Source organism: Lampetra planeri, chromosome 17 (assembly GCF_965212315.1).
Source record: "Lampetra planeri chromosome 17, kcLamPlan1.2.h2, whole genome shotgun sequence".
Classification (NCBI taxonomy): Eukaryota; Metazoa; Chordata; class Hyperoartia; order Petromyzontiformes; family Petromyzontidae; genus Lampetra; species Lampetra planeri.
Window position 1 is genome coordinate 13,182,677 of NC_136123.1, and position 25,152 is coordinate 13,207,828.

Genomic DNA, 25,152 nt, shown 5'->3' on the forward strand with positions numbered 1-25,152 from the left:
AGCCCAATGAAGTGCCTTATCATGTGGAAATTTATAGCTGCCAAATACTCTAAACGGGTGTTTCTAGATGGTTGTCTCCTAGCTCATCATGGCATAGGGATTGAGTGTTACCCCTTTTCATCCCAGGGTTTCCTCCCACATATATAACCACTCAGTCATAGAATTGGCAACGCATCCAAATATAGGGCCACAGAGCTTCGGCAACTGTTTGTGCCAGTTCTAAAAGTTAATGAAAACTGTGCACGTTACAAACTCTAAATTATTATGATGAACCTATCTCCATGCACTCAAACGATTGCGAGTGTGCTGCGCTCAAACGGGGAGCCTGAACCAGTGGCGGAAATTCTCCATTCCTTTATCGGGGGTGATTCTCTGAAAAGGAAAACTCCTTTTGACTTTGCTGAAAGGGGTACTCATTTTATCAACCTGACAGAGATGATGGGCTGTGTTATTCTACAAGAATTTAAAATCGTAACCTTACCATTGAGTAGAACCCTTTTGACGCCAACCAGAATTGCAATACTGAGATATACATACAGTGATATATTGCAATTGTTTAATAATGCCACGGAAGGTTGTCAACTTTCCTTCCCCTATGAGCCCCATAGGAAAATGGCCGAGAGCCACAGGACACACATGGGGCTCACACGTCTGGTTCACTCACACTTATTGGCTGTTCGGATAATTTGAGTTTAGACATTTGCGGGAGTGCCCTGGGAGTCCTTGTGTCCCGCACAGCTGCCAGGGGCAAGTACCTTGCGCCATTCACGCTTCTACAAATTTATCTTGTTTCAAATAAAGTATTGAAAAGTTAATCATGAGCTGCGTCTCTATCAAGCCGCACTGGAACTGCTCGGGATCCGCATGTGGCTAGCAAGCTGCGGTCTTGGCTGCCCCTGTAATGCGAGGCTAGTGTATTAACCCTTTCCCGTTTTCTCCTGTTTCGAACTGATGACGTACGTGTATGTCACGTACGTGTACATCATCGGAATAAAAAATAAAATTAATGAACTTTATTGGTACCGAGGCTCCCACAAGGCCATGCAGGAAAGTGTGTGGCACAGTGTGGCACCAGCTATTGTAGAGTTCGGTCGTGTCATTACAGTTCTCTGTGGTGAGTACAACAGCTTTAAAAACAACGGCACTATGTATCTCTAAAGTTAACGCTGAACCGCGTTCCAAGATTCAGCGATGAATGGGATCCCACCCTGCAACTTGCAGTCATCTCTGAACGGGAAAGAGTTAAAGTGATGATGAATTGTTACAGTGGGGTAGAATGCAGATTGTAGTTCGTCCTCTCCCACAATGCAATCAGACCAGTAGCAACCGTGGGCAATGCGCTGTTTAATTTTGTAAGAACGATTTATCATTCGTACAACATGCCTTTGGTGTCATGTATCATCCAATTAAACAATTATAAACACTTGAAGATCCACAGATAAGAAAATACATGACATGTCCCTTGGCAGTCTGCATCTACGTTGGCAGCCCTAAGTCAGTGGTGGAAATTCCACATTCCCATAATGGGGACCAGCTCCCTCCACAGGATAAACGCTGATTAATAATTGCGTTTTGGGTTATACCACGGAATAATCTAAGCAAGTATAGCAATTAATAATCAAATGTATAAAGCGCCCCTTAAACAATCGCTATGCATGGAAAGACGGAAATAGTTTAACATCAACCAAGGAAATAAGAAATGAGAGACGTTTGAAAATAACGAAAGAGAGAGAAAGCCATTTGAAACAGATACGATTTTAGTCGAGGTTTGAAGATCTGTAAATGTCTTGGAAGTCCTGACCTCGGGGCAACGAGTTCCAGAGTTTAGCTGCTGCAATTGCAAAAGCACCGCTACCTCAAGTGTGAAGCCTAGACAGTGGGAGAGTGAGCAATGCAAAATCTTAATATTTTAATGATCTTGATGGAATATATGGCTAAAGGAAGTCATGAATGTAGGGAGGAGTAAGTCCATATAAGGCATTGAAAACCAGCAGGATAATCTTAAAATCAATATGGGTACGGACAGGGAGCCAGTGAAGGGACATTTGTTAAATGCGGTTGTGAGAATTGCTCTTCAACTTACCAATGAGCTGACACAATCATAATTGGCACGTTACACGCTTGCACACGATCCATTTAATTTGCTTGGTTGTGTGAGGTGGTGAAGGGTCTTAACTACAGAGATTTGATCAGATCATTTACACTGCCTAACCTAAAATCTACTTTGAATTGTAATATTGTCTGTGAAACTGACGTATTAAGTCATGAACTTCATTAGAGTACGTACATTGCACAGTTTTGATAGACCTCGGCTGACTGAGTGACCAAAGTAGAGGTAAGAAAAAGCTCGCACCATGGAAGAAGACCTAATGATGGAGGCAGCGATGCGAAGTAAACTGGAACCATTTGGACACATCTGTAGGATGGACAACAACAGGAAAATTAAAAGTGTGTTTTTCCAGAAAAATAGAAGAAACCGGAAAGAGAGGAAGACCTGACAGAGGATGGCTTGGCGACCACGTAAGAGATTGGTGCCAGAAAGATGTGGCACTACTTGAGCATATTGGCACAAGACAGAGAAAAGTGCAAACAAATGACTAAATGTGCAGTGGACACCTACAGGGCTATCTGCCCATGGCTCGTGATGACGATGATGATGATGGAGGCCGCATGAGAAATATGTCCGGGTTTGGTCTGATGAAAAAGGTAGCAAACCCTACTACAATCACGCCCAAAATTTCACTTTTGACCTCCACCATCCCATCGCTTTGTTTTCCACAGGTCGGCAGCTGGAGAAGGGGAAGCGGCGGTGAGCCAAGAGTTTTTTGCAAAGAAGGAAGGCCAGCGGTCTCCGAAAGCCGAGAGCTGGGTTTCATTTGGAGCACGGTCTGTTGGAGAAGAGGGACAGACAAAACCCAAAACGAGTTCAGAGGGCTGGCAGCCTCTGCAGTGCGACTCTCCTCCAGATAGCACCGAAGTAGAAGAAAGCTGGGACGAAGGGGAGGAGGGCAGCGCTTCTGCAGGTGCAGGAGGAGGCAGCAAACCAGGAGGCAGTGGCAGTGGTAAGGGCATAACCTTTGGAGTGAAAAAGTCCAACAAGATGGGGGATGAGTGGGGTGATAAGGACTGGCAGCCTATATATTAAGCCTATATATTAATACTGCCCATATGTGTGCTGCCACAAGCGAAGTTCTAGCATAATATGTTCAGTGCATTCTTAGGGTTGTCAGAAATTCAAAAATGCTGGGTACAGAACACTAAGACGTTAAACCGGTATCGTCATGCTGATATGGATAAAATAATTACTGATCAGTGTGCTATAGCTATAAAAAGCTCAGTTGTATTCTTGCTGGTAGTGCTACATTTGTAACAACTTGACAAAGGCTGCTTGTAAAAAGTGTAACAGTTATTACCCCAAAAGTAATTGCTCCACCCAACGTTTATCTATTGTAAGAAGAAAATGTTTTAAATTACTTTAATTGCTTTAGATTATGAAATCGAAATGTTTCCAGTTTAATTCAAGGCAATGATGAGAACATTATTTAGTCTGTCATTTAATTTCTCAGTTCAGGTAAAGAAGCAATGTTTGTCATGATCTAGAGATACAGTGTTTAGTTTTAACGGGTTTCAGTCTGTTGCAGCATTGTTGCAGGTTGAAGGCTGTACTTGTTGTATTTCGGGCTTTTGACCAGATTCTGTATGACGTGTTGCACTGGATATGCATCAAAGGTAAGTGTCTGGGTATTATTTTTGATGGAAGATGGTAATATTGCATGTCTCATTGATAGCATATAGCACAGTAACTCTTAATTGAAAGCACATTTTATATTTGAACAAAATACCATCCTAGTCGATTGGATCCCCCCTCGGAGAACTTGAGCTACATATCTCATGAATATGAGAGCCTTGAAAGACAGTACAGCCACACGTTACACATCGCAGAGCGTTCGCTGTGACATTCCTACATCCAGAGAATTTTTAACGCTCTCACACCCACACGACCACATTTCCAGAACTCGGAAATCAATGCAAAAACTAATGAAAGTCCCAAATTCATACATGCCCAGTTATAGATTATTTAGAATGTTTGGCTGATATAAATTTCCACGTGATAAGCCACTTTGTTGAGCTATCATTTGTAGCCAGGTCACTTCTGAAAAAGAAACTAATAGCTCAGTGGGCCTTACCTGGTAAAATAAAAAGTTTATTTTTAAAGTGATTTGCTTACCCTTCCTATACCTTGCACTCATATTGTGTTTTTGTATCATGTGTCGTTATATCTCTCTGATCCGCCCCTACTGGACATCTGTGAAAAAAGCTTCATAGCTCATCGGATTCCTCCAGTATAAATAAAAATTTGATTCTGTACCATCCTTGAAAACCTTGCGACAGAATGTCCTCCAATCGTAAATTAGCCAGGTGGCTCAGCAGTCGAGCAAGCGGTTCCCAAATGGAAGGGGTGTGAGTTCAAATTCTGGTCAGTATTTCACCCGGCTCATCATCCCTCCGGGGTTAGTAAAAGTAAAAGAAGTCGCGCTTTGTGGGGAGGTCAAGTGGTTATCCTATGGATAGGCAGACTCACCCCCACCATAGTAATGTAGGATTTCCACCACTGGCTCAGGGCTGTAAACAGGAGATGAGAAGCGCATCGCAATGCTCATTTTCCAGGATATCACTTTGACTTTTGATTTGCTGCCTGAGGAATGGGCTAGGACCACACGGTTCAAGAGGATGTATCCAAAAGGTGCTGGGATGGTGCCAGGACAGCTCCAGGCTGGCTGCAGCCTGGTCTTGAAACTGCATGTTTAGTTGAAACATAGGACTAAGCCCCTCCCAACAGTTTCTGTCACACCAAATTACAATCTCCCTGACACCCAATGTATTTGAGTGTTCGGTGCTGTGTTAAGACGCAAGTTACGTCGCTTGAAACAACTGTTTGAAAATTGTTTAATTTGCCTCAAAACCGAAAGCGTATTTATCGTTGGTTTTGAAAAAGTTAAACCGATAAAATATCTCCCTGCCATGACTCATATCCTCCATGAATCGTTTGAGGTTAGAGTGCGTTTTGTACCGTATTTTCATTCACAGAAGTGGTTTATACATACATGTAAGTGTTGTAAACGTTATGGCAATATCTGAAATGGAAACTGGTCTCCCATATCGACAACAATTAAACTGTCAAATTGTCCTGCACAGCCAGAATTTGGCAGTAATATTTTACGCATCGTAAGCAGTGATCCGTATCCTGTTTTTAGTGTGTAATCGGTCATTTTTACATGGCATGCATCAACTGATTACTTTTATAATGTTTTACACAATGATTGTGCCAAGCAATTAATGCGAAATCAAGTTGACAGCATTTGTTTAATGCGAGGATGGCATCAATGCAAAGCTAATTAAACATCGGTACCAATCGTTGGAAAATATATACCACAAAGCAAATTAAACTAATTCGTAGCAATTAATCCAGTACTGGATGAAACTCTCCCCATGCCGTGTCGGTCATGGGATTGTTTAACCATATTTCACCATGCAGGTCAGTGCGGGTTGATAAAGGGGCCCCCAGGATTCGGATATCTCACCAATGATTCTACCCGTGTGTAGGTTTTCGCAAGTTGTGCTCGCTTGCGCTCTGGTGTGCTTTTGGGTTGCACCGAACAACACTCGGTACACATCTGAAAACACATCAGAGGGCTATACTCACCACTGATGTTGTTCTGGCCCGGAATCGAACTTAGGATTTATAGTGCAGTGCACTAAGCACTGTGCCACTGCTCCACACAACATAAACGAATACTATTTCTCTCTTTATTTGAAGTAATCAAACATTACATTACTCGTAAAATCGCAAATAAGAATTTATCTATGAACGTGAGTAATCAGACCGATTACCTTTTGAAGTACCCCGGAATTGCCTATGATAATAAATTAGTTTTACGAAGTCCACCTCGCAGTCGTGTGTGCGAGTGAGTGCTTGTGTGTGTGTATCTGGTGCTGTATCAGCCATGGAAATCTTATTGCATTCAGTTCATTACAAAAGCCTCAATTAAACCCCTGTGAACCTAATAGAGTGCAAAGATTAAGGATCCGCATCACTATGCATTATAGTATCATCATGAAAAGTGTGGCTTTCATAGCCAGATATTGAGTAACCTTTTAGTCAGTTTGTCTTTCGGGTAATGTCGAGTAATATTTTTGTTGTTTACTTCATGTAAATTGTCAGTAATTTAACATGCAATTAACAGTTTATCCATTCTACATTGTAGCTGGACAACATCGCCAAACCTCTCGTATTTGTAGTAACGCACAGCAGCTGAAACTTCTCAGCGGTGGAATATTCTGTACATCAGTATATCAGTACTAGGGCTGAACGATTATTCGATTTCAAATCGAAATCGCAATTTGAAAAAATGCGATTAGCAAATTGCAAAGACTGCGATTATTTGCAATTTTAGAAGTCCTGTTACTTTCTTATTGGAATTGTTTTTATTATTATTATAACTTTTGTTTATTTAACTTAACAATTGTTCATCATAGAGGTTTTTTCGGTTAGATCGCGTAAATATATAAATGTGTCGTTAAAACCCACCAACACCCAACACAGCCAACTTTACAATCTGAATACTCAGATTGTAAATGTTGTGGCTTGGCTCTCCAACACACCGGTTAGTGCTGTACTAGCGACGAATTGGCACGTTCTGTTTACGTGACAATCCTTACTAGTTGGCTGTATCGGGTGGTGGCGGGTTTTAACGAAACATTTATATATTTACGCGATCTAACCCAAAAACCTCTTATGGATGATATTGGTCGCTAAGGCTACGTGTTAAACTTAACAATTGTTCTATGTTTTGTTCTATTTCAATTAAAATTATTTTTATAAATACATGTTGGAAGCAAGTAATCTATTTGAAGTTATCATCCTTGCATTATAATATATAGAGCAGTTCATATTTTGATGGTATCATGTGGTAATGCTCCATCACGTGTTTTAAATCTATTACACAGTGAATATTGAACTTGAAGCTTGACTTTAAAATGTTTAATCGTAAATCAAATCGCAATATCTGTCAGAAAAATCGCAATTAGATATTTTGCCCAAATCGTTCAGCCCTAATCGGTACCTTAAACGTGTACGATCATACTGGTGGACGCTTGGGACGCGCAATATGCTTCACAACTGCAGCCGTTTTTCGCTGTGAAAGAGCTTTGGCTAGAAACATGAAAGCTTTATTGTGTTGGGCTCTGTTCAATTGCACAGACGCTTTATGAGCTTGTGGGTTGTGCTTAAGCTTACACATTTAAATTCTCACCACCGTTCAATTACGTGGGGAAATTCTGTTTTGTAATCACTGTGAAGGGAACTTAGAAAAGAGCCACATGTCGTTATTTTTGTAAACACTCAAATAGAATTGAAAATTGCTTTTTTACGTCTGACATCGTCGTGTATATGTTTAAGCTTGCATGTGCTTTTAGCTGTGCACATATCACAACTTGGCAGTCTTGATATAATTAAAGTTTAAACAAAAAGCATGACGGTTTGGAATGTTGCTCTTTCTCTATTAACATCACGGCACTCGCCCATATCCAAGTGCTTTCGAGGCTGGGGTTGATGACAGATCTGTGAATCGCCAAAACTTACTGAGCTGTGAGGTCAGATGGGAGTGCAGCAAGTAGATTCATGAACCTATCTTGGTAGACCGATGCGTGTATTGCCCCATGAAATTGCAAAACACTCCTGTCACAGAAGTGGACAAACATACTGAAGCAGACCTTCCGTGAACATTAATTCATAAATCAATAACATTGTTTACGGAATAAAATACAGTACATTGTCTACATAAGCAACCAATTATCTGTATGTGCAGATCACTCCTCATAGACTGCTGCACAAATTTCAATGAATGAGGTCTCGCATGAAATATTATAAACTGTTACTTATAAATATTTACATATATATTTAGGCCTTGGATGTTAACACAAAAAATGTCCCCTTCTGATTGGAACCACATTGACAACTTCTGCTTCTGCTGACTCACTGTCAGCCAAATGCAAAGCCAACCTGATTTCTAAATTCAACCTCCTATCTAAGAAGAAATGAGAGCCACAAATCACAACGCTGGATGTCAACAAGACCGTTATTAATCAGAGTAACATCCCAATTTCTGACAATCTGAAAACGGTACTGGCCAAAGGACTAAATTTCGCTGTCACCCCTAAATATATACCAGTAGAGGATGTCATTTCTCAGGTTGATGTTGCCCTCAGAGGCATAGGACACATCCATGCGGATGTAGCAAGAGCTGAAATAGCCACGATTCTTAAGAATACTAAGAAACCCACTTGTAACATTAGCAAAAACGAATGCTCTGAACTTGCGAACTAAAAAAAAATGATATAGTTATCCTCTCGGCAGACAAGGGCAATGCCACGGTCATCATGGATAAATAATCATACAACAAAATCCTGGACCTACTTAATGATGGGAGTTACTCCAAAATTAAAAGCGATCCTACTAGCAGCCTAACGACAAAAACCAACAAGATCATCACGAGTTCGACTTCCCTAATCGAACCAATCAAACGTCCCTCTAAAACCCTCGGCGGCTAGACCTCCCAGACTCTATGGTCTTCCCAAGATCCATAAAGAAGGCACCCCGCTACAACCCATCGTGTCAACGATCAACTCCCTTCACAGGCAAGACCTCTTCGGCAGTACTCAACTCAACCCAATTAGTCTCTATGGTCAAGGACATGGTACTATCTCCTGATTATATCCTCGTCAGTTTTGATGTAGTATCTCTATTTACCAAAGTTCCAGTGCCTGACACCCTAACAATAATTGAGGACTTGGTCCAACATGGATTGAATTCGGATGTACCTGCGCTGGTTAGGCATTGCCTCACCAACACTTATTTTACCTGGAATGGCACCTTCTACAAACAGAATGAGGGTACTCCTATGGTCTCCCCCTTGTCACCAGTGATAGCCAACATGTTCATGGAAAAGTTTGAATCAGACGCCATCCAGACATCCACCCTGCGTCCTTCCTTGTGGAAGAGGTATGTGGATGACACTTTCGTCATTTGGCCACATGGCCTCCCAGCATTGAACCACTTCTTGGACCACATCAATTCCAGACACCCATCCATCAGATTCACCATGGAAGTGGAGAAAGATGGTAAACTACCATTCTTAGATATTCTGTTTGAGAGGAGACCTGACGGATCTTTGGGACATTCTGTCTACAGGAAAGCCACCCACACAGATTCCTACTTGAAACCGGATTCCCACCACCACCCATCTCAAAATAATTATCTCATCAAAACGCTATACCACAGAGCTCATGGCATTTCTGACCAACACCACCTGGCCAGTGAATTAAGACATGTACATCGGGCCCTCAGGATGAACGGATACTCTGAACGCACCATCCGCCAAGCTGTTTCTCCCACCATACAGAAACAGCCACTTGAAACTCCGATCAAAACTATCACGTTGCCATACATAGCAGGCGTGACCAAAAAGATCTCCAAAATTCTAAACAAACATAAGATCCAAGTCCGATTCAGTACAGTACATAAAATATGATCTAATTCCATCTGTGAAGGATGTCATCCCTGACTTGCAATACCCTGGAGTCTATAAACTGAGTTGCAGCTGTGGTGACTGTTACATTGGGGAAACGAAACGTCATGTCTCTGATCGTGTCCGCGAGCACAAGTCAGATTTGAAACACGGTAAAATTGAGTCTTCCGCCATTGCCGATCATTGCTACAACGCGGTGGGCTCTCATGATATTGTTTTTTCCGAGACTAAGGTGCTCTGCAAACCCTCTAGCTACCATCAAAGGTTTGTACACGAAGCCATTCAGAAATACAAACACAGACATAATTTCAACCGTGATGATGGGTACAAACTTAGTAATCATTGGAAAGATGTTATTAACCAAGTAAAAAAGATTTAACTACAGATTTTTGGACCATATTATCTGACAGGCACTATTTTACTTTACTTAGTGTTAACATCCCCCAGCGTTCAACAGTACTCTCTTTGTCAGCCAACACTGGTATAAACATGGGCATTTTCGTTCTTTTCTATCATGTGCATCAACAGGTGCTTGTGCACAGGCATGTCCACGTACACTTGCACCCCGTGCTCTCTTTTAGCCCCCCCCTTCCAATACGTTATCATGTGCAACAACAGTGACTTGCGCACAAACACACGTCGAGCACCTCGTGCCCTCTTTTAGCCCCGCCCCCCCACTCCCGATACGTTCCATTCATTGGCTACCACATTCTGATAAGCTCCCCCCCCCTCCTCCCCCTTAACTTGTATTTAAGAGCTTGCATCTTGAATCCCTGCCTCACTTGATGCAGCAAATCTGGCTGTGACGGTCCCACCTGATGACAGAGACTTGTGTTGCCTCCGAAACGTCGTGATTTTTTTTATTTAATTTTTATTAATTTTTATTTCATTTTTTACTTACGTGACTTTACCGAAAGAACTAAGAGTATCTTCCGTCCCCTGTTTCAGCGATGTTCGTGCAGGTGCGAGCAGGGATATAATGATGGCCCTGCACGTCATCGAATCGGGTTTTGTTTCCATTTTAAAAAATGACGGTGCAAGCCAGGTAGTTGAGCACAATGACCAAGACGCGTGGACAGGACTGGACTGAAGTCTCAAACTCTTACAGGGGGAGTCTTAGCCGAGTTTTCGCGGTAGGGTGGTGGCGATGTTGTTGTCCCCTGTGTGATCCAAATTTAGTCATTTTCAATTGAGTCATTTTTCAAGTAATCAATTGAGTAATTTTTCAAGCGTTGGGATTTTTGGATAATGCCAGTAACATTCGTTTAAATGACTTAGATCATTTTACTGCTGTACATTTACACATGATAAGCCAATTTGTTGAGCTATCATTTGTGGCCAGGTCGCTTCTGAACAATAAGCTGTGGGCTTTGCCTGGCAAAATTAAAATATATAATTTAGTTTGCTTTGTATATTTTTAAGTGATTTGCTTACCTATCCTATGGTTTTCACTCATGTCGTGTACTTGTTTGTTGGTGTAACGTTCTGTGAAATATAGCTTTATGGCTCATTGGATTCCTCCAGTAAACGTACATATTGTGCTCTCATTCAGTTCCACTGCGTGTGGGGGTTTAGCTATGGGAGGACACCGGGGAAGAACCCACGCAGAGCAGGAAAGAAGATGATGACGGACGCTTGTGATTTATTTTATACCTACGTGACTTTACCGAAAGAACCAAAGAGTAAGAAATACAAACTCCACACAGAGGCACCCGGGAGGATGCCTCTTGCCGTGCGCAGCGCGCCCCCACGCAGCCGCTCGCGTGGGAAACCCCTCGAGCGGAGTCTCCGAATCACGACGGCAGGGGGAGTCGTCCCCGTTCAAAATTATCGGGCCCATGAACTAAACAAGATGGCGCGCCCTGCTGGTAGGGGGCATGAACTAAACAAGATGGCACGCGCAGCTGGTGGGGGAGGCATGAACTAAACAAGATGGCGCGGGCAACCGGTGGGGGGAGGCATGAACTAAATAAGATGGCGCCGCTAATCGGTGGGCATGAACTAAACAAGATGGCGTACGCAGCCAAGGCCACACCTCGTCTAGGCCGCATCCGCGTCACGTGGCGGGGCAGTGCCACGCGACACCGCGGAGGCCGATTCGCCACGGTCACCTCCGCGGCCGCCCGCGGTTCGGTGGCAGCAACCCGTGGGGTTCCCCTCGGCCGCTCGCCCGCAACTCACTGGCGGCGCCTGCTCGCCCCTAAGAGCTCTGCTCTCGGATAGCGCCGTGGCCGGGCCGCGTTGTTACGCTCACGCGAATCGGCGCCGCTCCGATCGGCGCTCAGCTGCGCGGGACTCGACTTGTGGGCTGAAGGCAGCGCCAGGAGAGGAACTGAGAACAGCGCCGCGAGAGACGAGGGGGAGATAGTCACCCAGAGCCGCCCACACCGTGAGAGACGAGACGGAGAGTCAACCACGACGTGAGAGACAGGGGAGAGTCACCCACACAGTGAGAGTCAACCACCCCGTGAGGGAGAAGTCGCCCCTGAGTCTCAATACCAGGAGAGCGCCTGTCTCACTACAGGGTCAACGCCACGATAGTCAACCCCGAGTGAGTTACCCCGAGTGGGTCACCACACAGGAGTCGAACTCTTGAGAGTCGCTGCCCCATGAGGAGGGGTAAAGCCTCGGGCGAGAAGCGCCCGGGGCGGTCTCCCCGTCGTGTCTCTGTGTGTCTCCCTGTGTGTCTCTGTGTGTATGTCTCCCTGTGTGTCTCTGTCTCCCTGTGTGTCCCTGTGGGTCTCTGTGTCTCCCTGTGTGTCCCTGTGTGTCTCTGTGTCCTTGTGTGTATCTGTGTGTCCCTGTGTGTCCTTGTGTGGCTCTGTGTCCTTGTGTGTCTCTGTGTGTCCCTGTGTGTCCATGTGTGTCCCTGTGTGTCTCTGTGTCCCTGTGTGTCTCTGTGTGTCTCCCTGTGTCTCTCTGTGTCCCTGTGTCTCCACTTCCCAATTGCTCCCGTTGACCCCCCCCCGTCTCTCCCCGTGGTCTCACGGTCTCTCCGGGTCTCATTGTGCCTCAAATGTCTCCCCTGTGTGTCCCCATGTCACCTCTCTCTTCCCTGTGGCTACTTTGTATCTTGAGTGAGCACAGCAAGCTCCACGAGTCCACGCTGTTGTTGATGTTTTAATACGCCGACCCGAGGTCCGCCTAAATCCTTGTTGTGTCCCCAAGTCGCGGCGTCGGACAAGGGAGCCGCCCCGCGTCTTGGTGGTGGTGGTGGTGGCCCTGGGAGCCATCACCACCACCAACAACACGCGGGAGGGAATTCTTGTAATGTGCATTACATTCCGTGGTTATTTTAAAGTAAATACAACTGATGTAAACGGTCAAAACAGTAATAAAAAAAAATAATTCCCAGTGTGATTAATTCCGTTTTAGAGAGTTTGTGGCAATTCCAAAATCGATGTTGATGGAAATCGATTCAACAATGAATCTAAATGTGGAGATTCTCGTTACTCTTTGGTTTTTTAGGTAAAGTCTAGCATTTTTTCTTGCTGTGATTGTCCCACCTGATGACGATTGCTTGTGTTGCGATCGAAACGTCGTGATCTATTAGTTTTCTACCTACGTGACTTTAATGAAATAACCAAAGAGTATGGATTCCTGCAGTCACGAAAGTTTCAAATCAAGATGGAGATGCTCGTTGTTGGACTCCCGCGAGCACTTGTTGCTGCTGCTGCTGCTGCCACCACCAACAACTCCCTCTGCTGCTGCCACACCACCAACTCTCGCTGCTGCTGCTGCCACCACCCACAACTCCATCTGCTGCTGCCACCACCACCCACAACTCCATCTGCTGCTGCCATCACCACCCACAACTCCATCTGCTGCTGCCACACCACCAACTACTGCTGCTGCCACCAACAACAACAACTCCCGCTGCTGCTGCCACACCACCACCAACAACAACTCCCTCTGCTGCTGCCACCATCACCCACAACTCTCGCTCCTGATGCCACACCAGCACCCACAACTCCCTCTGCTGCCACCACCACCAACAACTCTCGCTGCTGCTGCCACACCACCACCAACTCCTGCTGCTGCCACCACCACCAACAACTCTCGCTGCTGCTGCCACACCACCACCCACAACTCCCTCTGCTGCTACTACACCACCACCCACAACTCTCGCTGCTGCTGCCACCACCACCACCCACAACTCTCGCTGCTGCTGCCACCACCACCAACAACAACTCCCTCTGCTGCTGCCACCACCACCACCAACTCCCTCTGCTGCTGCCACCACCACCACCAACTCCTGCTGCTGCCGCCCGCTACCAATAGCCGAAGCGAAAAGGATGCAACAATCCCAGCCCTGGACGATAAGCCCCAGACAGTCCGCCTCCTCCACTTGTTTGTCCCTCCACACAAAAACACATCAACGTATTTTGTACACATCCTGTCACCCACACGGGCCTTCTCTGGGAGTGCATAATTGCAGCAGCAGTATTAAATACAAGCAAAATATGGACCATTTTTAACAATAAGTGTTTCATCAAGCAGTGTCAGGTTTGCTTGAACCAAAGTTCTAAGTACAGTTTGCAGCATTATAATTTATTTTTCGCTTGTGTTTTTGGATATATTTTTCTTCACATTGTGTGGATCTGTATGTAATGGTGTGCACCTATCTCTTGTTGACATTATTATGGAGAATGTAACTTTTTGTTTACGGTTTTCAGGGTTCTGAGAAGAGTTGTCTCAGGAGTGAACCACGTGGATACCGAATGTCCAGGAATGAGCAATCAGCAGCAGGTGAGACCGAGACCATCTCGGTTGTTAAAGTGATTTGATTTAAAGCAAATGTAGTTGTGTGTCGGGAAGATGTGCTACATTTTCCTTGAATGTTCAAATTTTCTGTTATGAGTACTGTAATTGAAGTGAGTTATTAAAACATTTTTTGGATATATTAGTAGTCAATGTGGAATATATTTACAAAAGCATAATCCTTTCCTATGAATGTCTGGCAGTTCACCAGCATTAGTTCAAGCACGCCCGGCTGCTGTTGAGACGCTGAAAGTCAAAACGGTTCAGAATGTGCTTGAATTAAACCAATACTGCTGAAAAAATGCACTCCCAGAAGGCCGTATAGGAAATTGGATGTGTAAAATTTGTATTTTATGTGGAGAGACAGATATGGGAAGGAGGCGTGTTGTCAAAGTAATTAGCATCTTTTGAGTAATTTCCTCACCTTTATAATTTTATAGCCAATTACTCCTGTGAGTTCCTGGTTGATCACTTTCCACAGGGTGTGTATTGACAGTTGATGTGCTTGGCAGGGTTTCATTAAAAAGCAGAGCATTGTGGGAATGGCTTTGCACATTAAATATTCTCTCTCATTGCCCAAAATTTTGTCAAATATGTAAGAAATTGCTTGGGGAAAAAGCCTGCCTCACCTAGTTTCCCTGCCTGGGGAATCGAAGCGAGACCAGGTTAGGTCAATTTGTCATCAGCCATGGCGTGTGACGGCTGAAGAGGCCTAAAACATTAACGCTCAGTGAATTAATTCATGAATGTTTGACAACTCTTATATTAATTTGCCTGTTTTTTTTTATTGTTTAAGTCCTCAACAGTGACACAAATTAACAATAACTCCTTATTGTACGAGAGTTCTCGTGATCCCCGCTACAAGCTGAGAGGGCTAAAGCGTTATCGCTTTTATAATGGTAAGCATTACGAAGGACTTGTTTATTTTCAACCTATTTGCTGTACTTGGCGAGTTTGCAGATAGAGGTGAGCAAGAGAAATGCCATGACGAGGCAGCGTGTGGCTTCATAGTGGCGCACCACCACCAGGCAGCCTCCACGGAGGACGATGCAGGTACGGCTCCTGCTGAATGCATCTGCAGGTCTCTTAAAGTCGGCCAAAATAGTCTTGGGTTTGCAGGTATTGTGTTGCAGTTATAAGGTCGCGCTCACAAATGAACCACCACACTTTGGTGATCTCATTGAGGAGCATAAACCCTCACCCAAACTCCGGTCATCCTCGCAGCAGCGGCTTTTGGCTAACCATTGATCAAAGATGATTGCTGCATCGCACGCTTTCCGATGCGCTTCTGCGGCCATCTGGAATGCTCTTTCTTCCGATGATAGGAAGCCAGTGGAGCTATGCACTTTTAAATCTAAATTGAAAACTAATTTCTTTAGAGTGTTTTTTGTGTTTAGTTTGGTGGATCATACAAATGTGAAGCTCTCTTCCCCGTGGGCGTTGAGGAGGTGCCATACCCTGGCTCGTCAGGAGAAGCTGGTACAGCAAGTGAACTAATCGCCATTGTTTTCCATCTGTACGGGGATAGAGTGTTGCCCCCTCACGTGTCTGGGTTTTTATGCAGGAGGTCCGCTGTCCTCCCACATATATCTTGATCATCTAAGAACATATTAAAATAAAAACAATGCAGGACCCTCTTTCCTGAATAAATAACTAATTATTATTTGAAATATTTTTTTATTTTTCAGAATATGATAGCATGCCATCCATGGAAGAGACACCTTTCCTCAACCCTGCTGATCCTATGGTTGATTGTTTCATAATTATGTTTTTGTGATATTTGTGAACATTGTCAATATGTACAACACAGGGCTTATGTTTGTCGCACCCTTCTATCCCCGACTCCATACAGTCCCAAACCAATGCCATGCGTACGTGGGAATCACACCATTGAACCTTTGTTGTAATTCAGAGGGTACCATAGAAGAGTTAATGCAACTTTTTATTTGAAGAGCATTATAAAAAAATTACCAAGGCTATTATTTATCTGCCCGATGACTTGAGAGCGATTACGACTCAGAGGTGCCAATTTCGTATGTGCACTGAATAATTGCGAACGGCCAAACACGTGCTCTGCACTAACTGTTTCGTTTTGTTGATGTCCAGGTGACATGGAGGAGGGATTGGACACTAAGTCCTTGGATAGAGGCACTGGTCGTCTTGAGAAGCCTCGTGTGGGTGGGATGAAAGATAACGTGGCAAACAGAGACACAGAGCCTGCTGGCAGCGCTGACCTTGCTGTGCCTGCTGCCGCTGCTGCTACTACTGGTGGTCGTGATGGTGTTCCTTCTACTGAAATTGCTCCATCCATTTCTACTGCCTGTGTGAATACAGACACTCCCACTTCTGAGGAGTCAAACATGGACACAGAGCCTAAGCAAGAGAAGACTGAAAGTGTTGGATTACAGAGTGGGCCCATTAAAAAATGTGAGAACTTAGGCCGTGCGGGTGATGAGAATGATGTGGGGTTACCTGGGCTGACTGCCTCGCTGCAGGGTCTTTTGCCCGGCTCGTTTGGTAGCGATGATCAGGAGGAGTTACCTTTGAACTTTGCGGTTAACGTGGAGACTTGTCATCCTGTTGCCCAGCAGAGGATGTGTGAGATTAACAACGCACAGCGGGATGAGGAATACAACACTGAAAATGTGGACCACGTCTCAACTCCAAATACTTGTGGGAAAGAGGCAGTAGATCAGTCAATTGATACAGCCTTTCAATCCAAGTCACGCAATATGAGGTGTAGTTTAAAACTTGATTTGAATAATGTAACTAATTTACATGAATCTCAGAGTATAGCATCTGTTGAATGTGATAAACTGAAGGAGGTAGATTCGCACAATGTAAGTTACCAGTTGAAATGCCCCGAAGGTGTGGATCACGACAGCTTAAATCACAACATGGATACAACAGCTGTGGCAACATCCGAAGGTGTGGATTGTAGTGTGCATCCCATTGAACATGAGGGAAACACTAGACAAATCTTAGAGCCCACAGTGCACATTGACAAGGACAAAGGCAATGCACGATCCTTTGCAAATGCAACAAAGGGACATAACACGACATCTGCAGAAGCTACAGTTGCATTGGAGATCAACCGTGGCGTTAAACATTCACAAACGGCACAAGATGTTTTGCAAGACAGGACAGGGCACACAGCTGACAACGCGCACAAAGTCAAGGAATCTGCGTCGTTAGGGCAGGCGCCTCTCCAGCCGACGTACGACTCGACAGATGTGGCCGTTGCAGACAGCAGTGCAGAGAGGCAGGACCTAGGCAGCGTAGTTTGCGCAGGCGAAGACGTGGCAAAATGGATCAGCCCCGCCAGTCGGAGGCTGCGAATTAACCCCTTTAATAACATCCCCGAAGCCGAGCTCAACCTGGAGATCTGTGAAAATCACTTTGGAGAATCTGGTCATGGCCCCTCGAGTGGCGTGCCGGGCACCCGTCAGCAGCACATCTTCCCAGAGGTGTACGTTTGCAGTAAGGGAGGGGCGGCGGCGGCCGGTGCCGGGCCCGCGAACACGCCCAGGGGGATGTGGCGCATGCAGGATAGCCGCAGCCTGGACGGCATCAGCCAGCTGTACGTGCTCGGGGGGGCTCGGCCCAAGGAAGGGGGGCGGCCCGACGGGCGCCGTGCCACCATATCCAGCGCGCTAGAGCTGGAAGGAACCGTGACGCACGAGGGAGAGTTGACCCACTTTGTGGCCGATGACCTCCTGCAGAAGATCAAATTGAGCTCGAGCAGAAACCTCGATGGTAAGTCTCTCACCAACGGGCGACAATCCGGCAGGGCCCCCGCGCATGCTGTCCGCCACGCCTACGGAGGTCGTCCACGACCCAATAGAACATGGAAGCATCGTTCAAGGCGATTCGTTTCGTGCGCCAATTTATTGCTGGAATGTTCGTGATTTATAAGATGTTTTTAAGAGAGTGTTTTACACCTAGTAGACTTTCGCGAGCAATGATCATAATAAAGTTTGTTTGGGTTAGATCTCGCGAATATAAATGTGTTGTTAACCCACCACCACCCGACACAACCAATTGGTAAGGATTGTCACGTCAACGAAACGTGCCAATTAGTTACTAGTTCAGCACACATCGGTGTGTTGGAGAGTAAACCCACAACATGGTAAACTGGATAACCTGGTTTTGCAAATTTAGATTTTTATAGCCTATTTACACTGTACGATACAGAGAAAAACTAAAACATATCTTATTAGCCCTGATATAAATTTAATTGAGCCATGTAACTAAATGTACATTTTTTTTATTGATTTAAAAGTACTCAACTTGCTCTATGCGGGTGGTTAAAATAGTTTATACCACACTCGTCAGGACACTTTGCTCTCTACAACTCTGATTGATTTGTAAACCATTAAAAACATTTTATGGATCTTTAATATCTGTTGATGCATTGCCGTTACACTGGTTAAATCTACCTTCGTTGAGCAGAATACAATAATGTTAAAATACTTGAAAGACGAAAATTCCAGCTTTATGTTGTACTTTCAATGGTAACTGATCCGTATATTGTGTGGTCAGTTTTGTATACTTATCAAGTGGATACATAATTTGTTTAACCACAACCTTGTATGTGGTTTACCATCATGAGACTAGATACTGTATTTTATGTGTGTGATGGGTCCGGTACCCGCTCAATAATGTTACAGAAAGATGGAGAGGCAGATAGGATACATCGTAACGAAAGAATTTTCCCTGCCAAAAATATATTGTAAAAACAAACCAATTTAATTATTGGGCTTTGGCTCCCATATCATTGGTCAAAACCCAAACAATTAACATAGAGAGGAGTAAGAAGACACAAGAGGAAATTTGATTACCACAGCAATCATGGGGGATAATATAAGTAACAAAATAAACTGCCAAAACACATCCTTCCAATATTTTCCCTTCGTATGAAAATAAGTATTTTACACACCCCATCCGCCACATGGTTGAGGACCCAAATCTAACAGAAACGGTCCGTGCATATAAACAATTGGCATTTCACCATCATCGGTGTAAGCATGACTGACGTGACTTGCTATTGACAGCAAGACTGACTGCTGATGAGACACTAAATGTCAAAACTTGTGTTAAAGCATTGCTTATTAAAGAAAATCACTCCCAGAATGTCACGTGTGTATGTGGCTGGTGGGATATAACAAAAGAACCTTGTTTACTTCATGTGGAGATACTGATATGGGAAGGAGGCGAATTTTCGAGGTGTTGAGAAACAAGAGGCGATGTCACTGTGGAGCTGTGGTGGCGGTTGGCAGTGGTGGTGGTGGTGCTGTGTGTAGCATTGTGCTGTGTCCTGCCCAGATGAGGCCGGTGGCGCCGTGTCGCGGGGCTTCCTCACGCGGCGCGACATCCCTCCCGTGGACCCCGCCGTGCTGGCCGACCTGGAGGCCCAGGCCCGCGACCTGGCCTCCAATGTGGACCGCATGATGAAGTCCCTCAACACCACCATCCAGAACGTAGGTGTGCAGTGGTTACTGTGGGGAGCCTCACAACAAGAAGGGCCTGGGTTTGATTCCCGACTCGGGCGCCTTTCTGCGTGGAGTTTTATGTTCTCCCGCTGTTGTGCATTGGGTTCCTCTAATAGCTAGAAAATACATACAATGTAACCGGTATTGGTGAAACGTCCCAATGCTGAAATGTTATTTGCCAATTAATCAATTTGGATTACGCACAGCAGCAACATCGCCCTCGACTGAGAAAACTTAGTGTGGCTCTCCAGCAAAAGTCTTGAGACTGAGTAATGCTTTCCTGGATAAAGAAGTGTAATAAAATAAGTGGTTAATGCAGTGTGTTACGAACAATTCGATTCCCACTCACAGCCAATATCGGTGACGATTATCCGAACCGGTCCTATGTCGACTCAGCCTCAAATAAGTGCCTAGTGTGGTATGTAAACATCAACATTGGGGAGACGAAGGCGGCTAGGCATGGTGTTGGCCTATATTACGGTATTTAACCCATTTGGAAAAGAGCTGGTCACTACCATTTAAATGTGGGTATTATTGGTATTGCAGATACCAAGAATTAGTCATAAACACCCGACTGATAACATTCCCTACTATAAATCTAAAGATGTAGTCTTATCACCATGGTTTGTTTTGTTTTCTGCAGATGACAGCACTTAGCGTGGGCTACATACAGACGTATCGTGATTCGGTGGACAGTTTGGGAGAGTCTGTTGACCTCAGCATCAAGGTAAGGTTCTTAGATTTTTTTAAGGTCAAGAGGTCGTGTCAGCGAGTGCCGGAGACGCCTCCGTGCTTGACCACCACTTCGTGCTGCTGTGTCTCGTACCTGTTAAAAAATAATCACCTGGCTGCTACCTTAGCCAGATCTTAACAGTGAGCTTTTCTTGCAGAAATATCGCAGGCAACAACATTCATTCCTGTGTTGCTTCGTGCAATGTAATGAAGTTGCATTTGGGTCTGCATCGCAGAGCAACTTTGTTTCAAATGTGCAGCTGTTGCGCTAACAACACATGCTCTGATTGGCTGGATGGGGTCACGTGGTCGATAGGGTAAACAGATACCTGTATCCAACATGGCGGAGTGGGTGATACGACAGAGCCGTTTCGCGTTCGCAGCTTGTTGCCGGGGTTCTTTGTCCAAATTTGGCAAATTAGATAATTGCCTGCAAATTACTTAATTTGGATTACATATACAGTAACAAGACCTCCCCGTACTGTAAAAACTTGGCAGGCCCTTTGAACAATTCTTGAGACTCGGTGAGTTATTCCTGGGTAACCAAGCAGAGTTTAACACGTAGGCTTTCGCGACCAATATTCTTAATAGAGGTTTTTTGGATTAGATCGTGTAAATGTATAAATTTGTCGTTAAAACCCGCCACCACCCGACACAGCCAACTAGTAAGGGTTGTCACGTAAACAGAACATGCCAATTCGTCACTAGTACAGCACACCGGTGTGTTGGAGAGCCAAGCCACAACAGTTACAATCAGAAAGATTACCTCAAATTGTACCAAGAGATTACTGTTGGTACTGCTTTTTTAATACACGCAATAGACAGGAAGAACAAGACCAAAGGGCTCGCATAATGCACATGCATAATGTGCGTTGACTCATTAATCCCCCCCCACTTTGTGCAAGAGCGCAGAAGTGTGGTTACCACATCTACGCCTCTATATAAGGAACGAAACAGACTTCTCCACAAATCTGGCTGTCGCCTGATGAAGCTAGTTGTAATTAATGGCAAAACGTCGTACTCAGATTGTAAATGTTGTGGCCTGGCTCTCCAACACACCGGTGTGCTGTACTCGTGACGAATTGGCATGTGCTGTTTACGTGACAACCCTTACTAGTTGGCTGTGTCGGGTGGTGGCGGGTTTTAACGACACATTTATATATTTACATTATCTAACCCAAAAAATCTCTCATGAACCAAGCAGAGTAATTACAATAACGATAGTGTTGCAATCTCTGTGTTGGGGGGTGTGCGTGTGTGCGTCCGTACTGTGTGGTGGTGTAACGGTGAGCGCGCTGCGCTACGAACCTGGCCACGGCCAACTTCAGTGACGATATCTGCACTGGTCTTGGGTCTCTCCTAGCGTCTCAAATGAGTACCTGGTGCAGTGTGTAAACATAGTCACTAAGGAGACAAGGCCGGCCCTGCGTGATATTGGCCACCCACTCCCATCGTGTTTCGTGCCGGCTTTCATAAGTGCTCGCTAACAGCACTTGCCCCAACAGTCTGTTAAGGCTACACGGGGGGTAATCTTTGTCTTTGTGCGGTGGGCACATTGTTGTCGTTTCAGGCCATGTACACGCTGATGGCGCGCACCGAGGAGCTGGACAAGGGCATGCAGCCCGTGCACGGCCTCGCCAAGCAGATCAAAGATGTGAAGCGGCTGTTGGATCACCTGGAGAACCTGTGCAAGTGACGGAGGCGCCGATTTCTCAGTTGCCGGCCCTTGTCCTTTCTCCCCTCCTGCGCCCCAGCCGATGGCCTTCCCCATTATTTTAAAAAGACTTATTCATTCTGGTAATAGCTGCATTCAGTGCGTCAAAAGAAGCCTGGGTTTGTTTAGTTTATGGCTTACATTTTTTTTGGCATTTTGAATTTGTCGGTGACTTCATCGAGTGTAGTGCTTTTGTTTAGTGTTTTACCGAACGCAGCATTGTTCTGTTAATGCATTAGCGGTGGTCAGATATCAATCATTGGACTACACGGCTATCCATGTTTTTGACTGTTTTTGGGATTGTCTGTAAATTTATTTTTCTATCGGTGAACATCGTACGTGTTTATTATCTTGCAAATTAAATTCTAACATTATTGATCGCCACCTGCAACAAATCAGAGATGAAGTGACATTCTCAACAGCAGATGCCTCCGTGAAGGAGTTGTGGTTTAAATCCTAATTTACCCACAGCTGCATTATGCAATTTGTAGAGGTCATAAATGTTACCAGGTGCGCTGATCACCTTGCCCTGTTTGCCTCTTGTGTGTGTGCGTAATGATGCAGTACGATGCACACTGCGTATGGGATTTCAATTGGTAAAATTATGGTCGTTGGAGTTTAATGACTCTTGGTAGAACCACTTTATTCAAGTTTGGTGAGGAATTGTACATAATGGGTATGGACTATTTTTGTTTATATATATGCAAGGTCATATCTGTCAACATGAGTGTGTTCTTCACTGCTCAATCCATCTGGCCGTCGTCGCAACCTGCGCATGCAGCTATGCTGCTCTCCATGCCGGATGGGTCGCACTGCGGTGTTTACCCTCGTCGCCTCTGGAAATTGATGCGCCGGGCCACTGCAGCACCGAGTCGTGCCAGGCAATGTTGGGAATTGTAATGTTACGCCCCAAAGCAGCCCACACCAGGCCCCTGTCCACAATGCCATCCCCAAAGGGCGCACGGCACCTCGTGTGCCTGTCACACGATCCGTCTTCCCTGCAGGCTAGTCTCGCAGCGAAGTAATCTAACTCACAATTTCTTAAGTTTTGCCTCCATATCCTACCAGAAAAAACGGCAATGGCAAATCGAGTCCAAGTGGAGCAGTTGATTCCGGGCAGAGATGGCACATTTAACTCATCTGCCTGCCTCGCCAGGAGATGAGAGGGGAGTGCTCAATCCCTGCCTAGGCATGGGACTTGAGCCAAAGTAAAGCCCCTGCATTGTGTTGTGCCTAATGTCCATGCACACCTGCAACATCTCACTTGCCAACGCTGAGCTTCGCCTCATGCACTTAAATTGCACCAACGTTTGTATTTAACGGGCCACCCATGAGATCTCATGGGGTTATTTTATGACTGTTACCCGCGTTGACCAACTGTTGCCAATTGGTTGACCGCGATGTCGCGATGCGGCCTGCGCAGCCCTTGTGGCAGCCACGCTGCTGTCCGTCGGCCCCAGCAGAGCTCAGTCTCGCGACGTAACGACGAGGAGGAGGCTCCTGCTTCCGATGTTCGGCCCTCCAATCATTGCAGTGTCTCTGCAATGTAGAAGGGAACCCCCTAGTGCCTGGAGAAACCCCTTGCGTATGAGGGGCTAACACGATAAATGCCACAGCCACCTACTTGCTGTACGGCTTCCTGGTGCCCTGCTTGTGGATGCCTTGGCCCAGCTCAGAGTCGTGGATGACACACATGTGGATGTTAGATACAGGAAAAATACCAAACACAAGAGCCATCATTGTAATATTGACTTTATTTACGTTGGATTACATTGCTTTCCCATAATTTAAAATGCACAATCCCAGGTAAAGAATAGTGTTTTTTAAAGATACTGTTGTGGACAAAGAATACCAACTTGAATTCATGTAAATCAATGAATGGCACCACAATTGCAAAGTGAATTCGGCAATTTCCTGCTCAAATGAGCATTTGAGGGCAGTTCTCATCCACGTTCAGGCTCGAGCGAGTGGTGGAAATTCCACATACGTGTGTATGGAGCAGGTGAGTTTACCCACAGGACAACCATTGTTGACTTCCCCAAAAAAAGATTGATACTCGTTTTGTTTTTATATCAATCCGTGAGGGATATTGAGTTGGTCACCATCCAGAATGTGAACCTGCAACCCTCCAGATAGCAAGCCGCAGACAGCATCGGTGGAGTTTGACTTCTATATTCGGGGGGGGAGGGGTACAGGGGTTCGCGTTGTCCGTCACATTAGGAATCGCAGGTGAATGTAATTAATTACATTTTCATGTTAATTCTAAACTATTGAAAATGAATCTTGACTTAAAGCTTCCGTGACTGCGGGAATTCAGATTCTTTGGGTCGTTCGGTAAAGTCACGGAGATAGGTTCAAATTAATAAAATTAACAAAAACCATGACGTTAAGATCACAACACAAGCGATCGTCATCAGGAGGAAAAGAGAGGGGGAAAGCTGCTGAGGCAAACTGTTTTAAAGGTTTAAAATTGGGTGTAGCCCAAGGGTCATGAACGAAGTGGGCGGGGCTAGTGATGCTAATGTGTATTATATTATTTCATTTACCGAAAGAACCAAGGGGTAATTTTTCGATTTAAAGCTTTCGTGACTGCAGGGATTCATATTCTTGGTTCTTTCGGTAAGTTACGTAGAAGGGAAATAATAAAATAATAATAAACAATCAAAATTCTCATGACGTTTCGGCCACAACTCAAGCAGCCGTCCTCAGGTGAAGAACAGCTGTCGGAAAGACAGCGTCCTAATTCTAAACTATTGAAAATTAATCTTGACTTAAAGCTTCCGTGACTGCGGGAATTCATGTTCTTTGGGTCTTTCGGTAAAGTCACGTAGAAGGGAAATAATACAAATTCTCACGACGTTTCGGC

General features: G+C 45.0%; 2 protein-coding genes across 17 annotated transcripts in view; both read left to right on the forward strand.

Annotated features, from left to right (window-relative positions):
• The window catches only part of LOC144723397 (ADP-ribosylation factor GTPase-activating protein 1-like), a 50,370-nt gene extending 42,837 nt beyond the window's left edge, over positions 1-7,533 (forward strand). For all 3 annotated transcript variants that reach the window (XM_078602144.1, XM_078602145.1, XM_078602146.1), the window contains one exon: positions 2,782-7,533. The gene's annotated coding sequence lies outside the window, so the exon portion shown is untranslated. The remainder of the gene's footprint in view (positions 1-2,781) is intronic.
• Positions 7,534-11,662: 4,129 nt separating this feature from the next.
• LOC144723399 (BLOC-1-related complex subunit 6-like) lies at positions 11,663-22,805 on the forward strand. 14 transcript variants are annotated; one of them, XM_078602156.1, is made up of 8 exons: positions 11,667-12,138; positions 14,264-14,336; positions 15,302-15,401; positions 16,037-16,095; positions 16,455-18,104; positions 19,674-19,828; positions 20,484-20,567; positions 22,143-22,805. In XM_078602156.1, exons 5-8 carry the CDS (start codon positions 16,460-16,462, stop codon positions 22,266-22,268), a joined length of 2,010 nt encoding a protein of 669 aa, XP_078458282.1. In that variant the 5' UTR covers positions 11,667-12,138; positions 14,264-14,336; positions 15,302-15,401; positions 16,037-16,095; positions 16,455-16,459; the 3' UTR covers positions 22,269-22,805. The 14 variants fall into 14 exon arrangements, 13 of the variants coding, with proteins under 13 accessions (XP_078458282.1, XP_078458285.1, XP_078458278.1 ...); XM_078602159.1 differs by having other exon boundaries at positions 16,683-18,104; XR_013586160.1 differs by lacking the exon at positions 16,037-16,095 and having other exon boundaries at positions 11,663-12,138; positions 15,309-15,401; positions 19,674-19,832; positions 22,143-22,161.
• Positions 22,806-25,152: the final 2,347 nt, after the last annotated feature.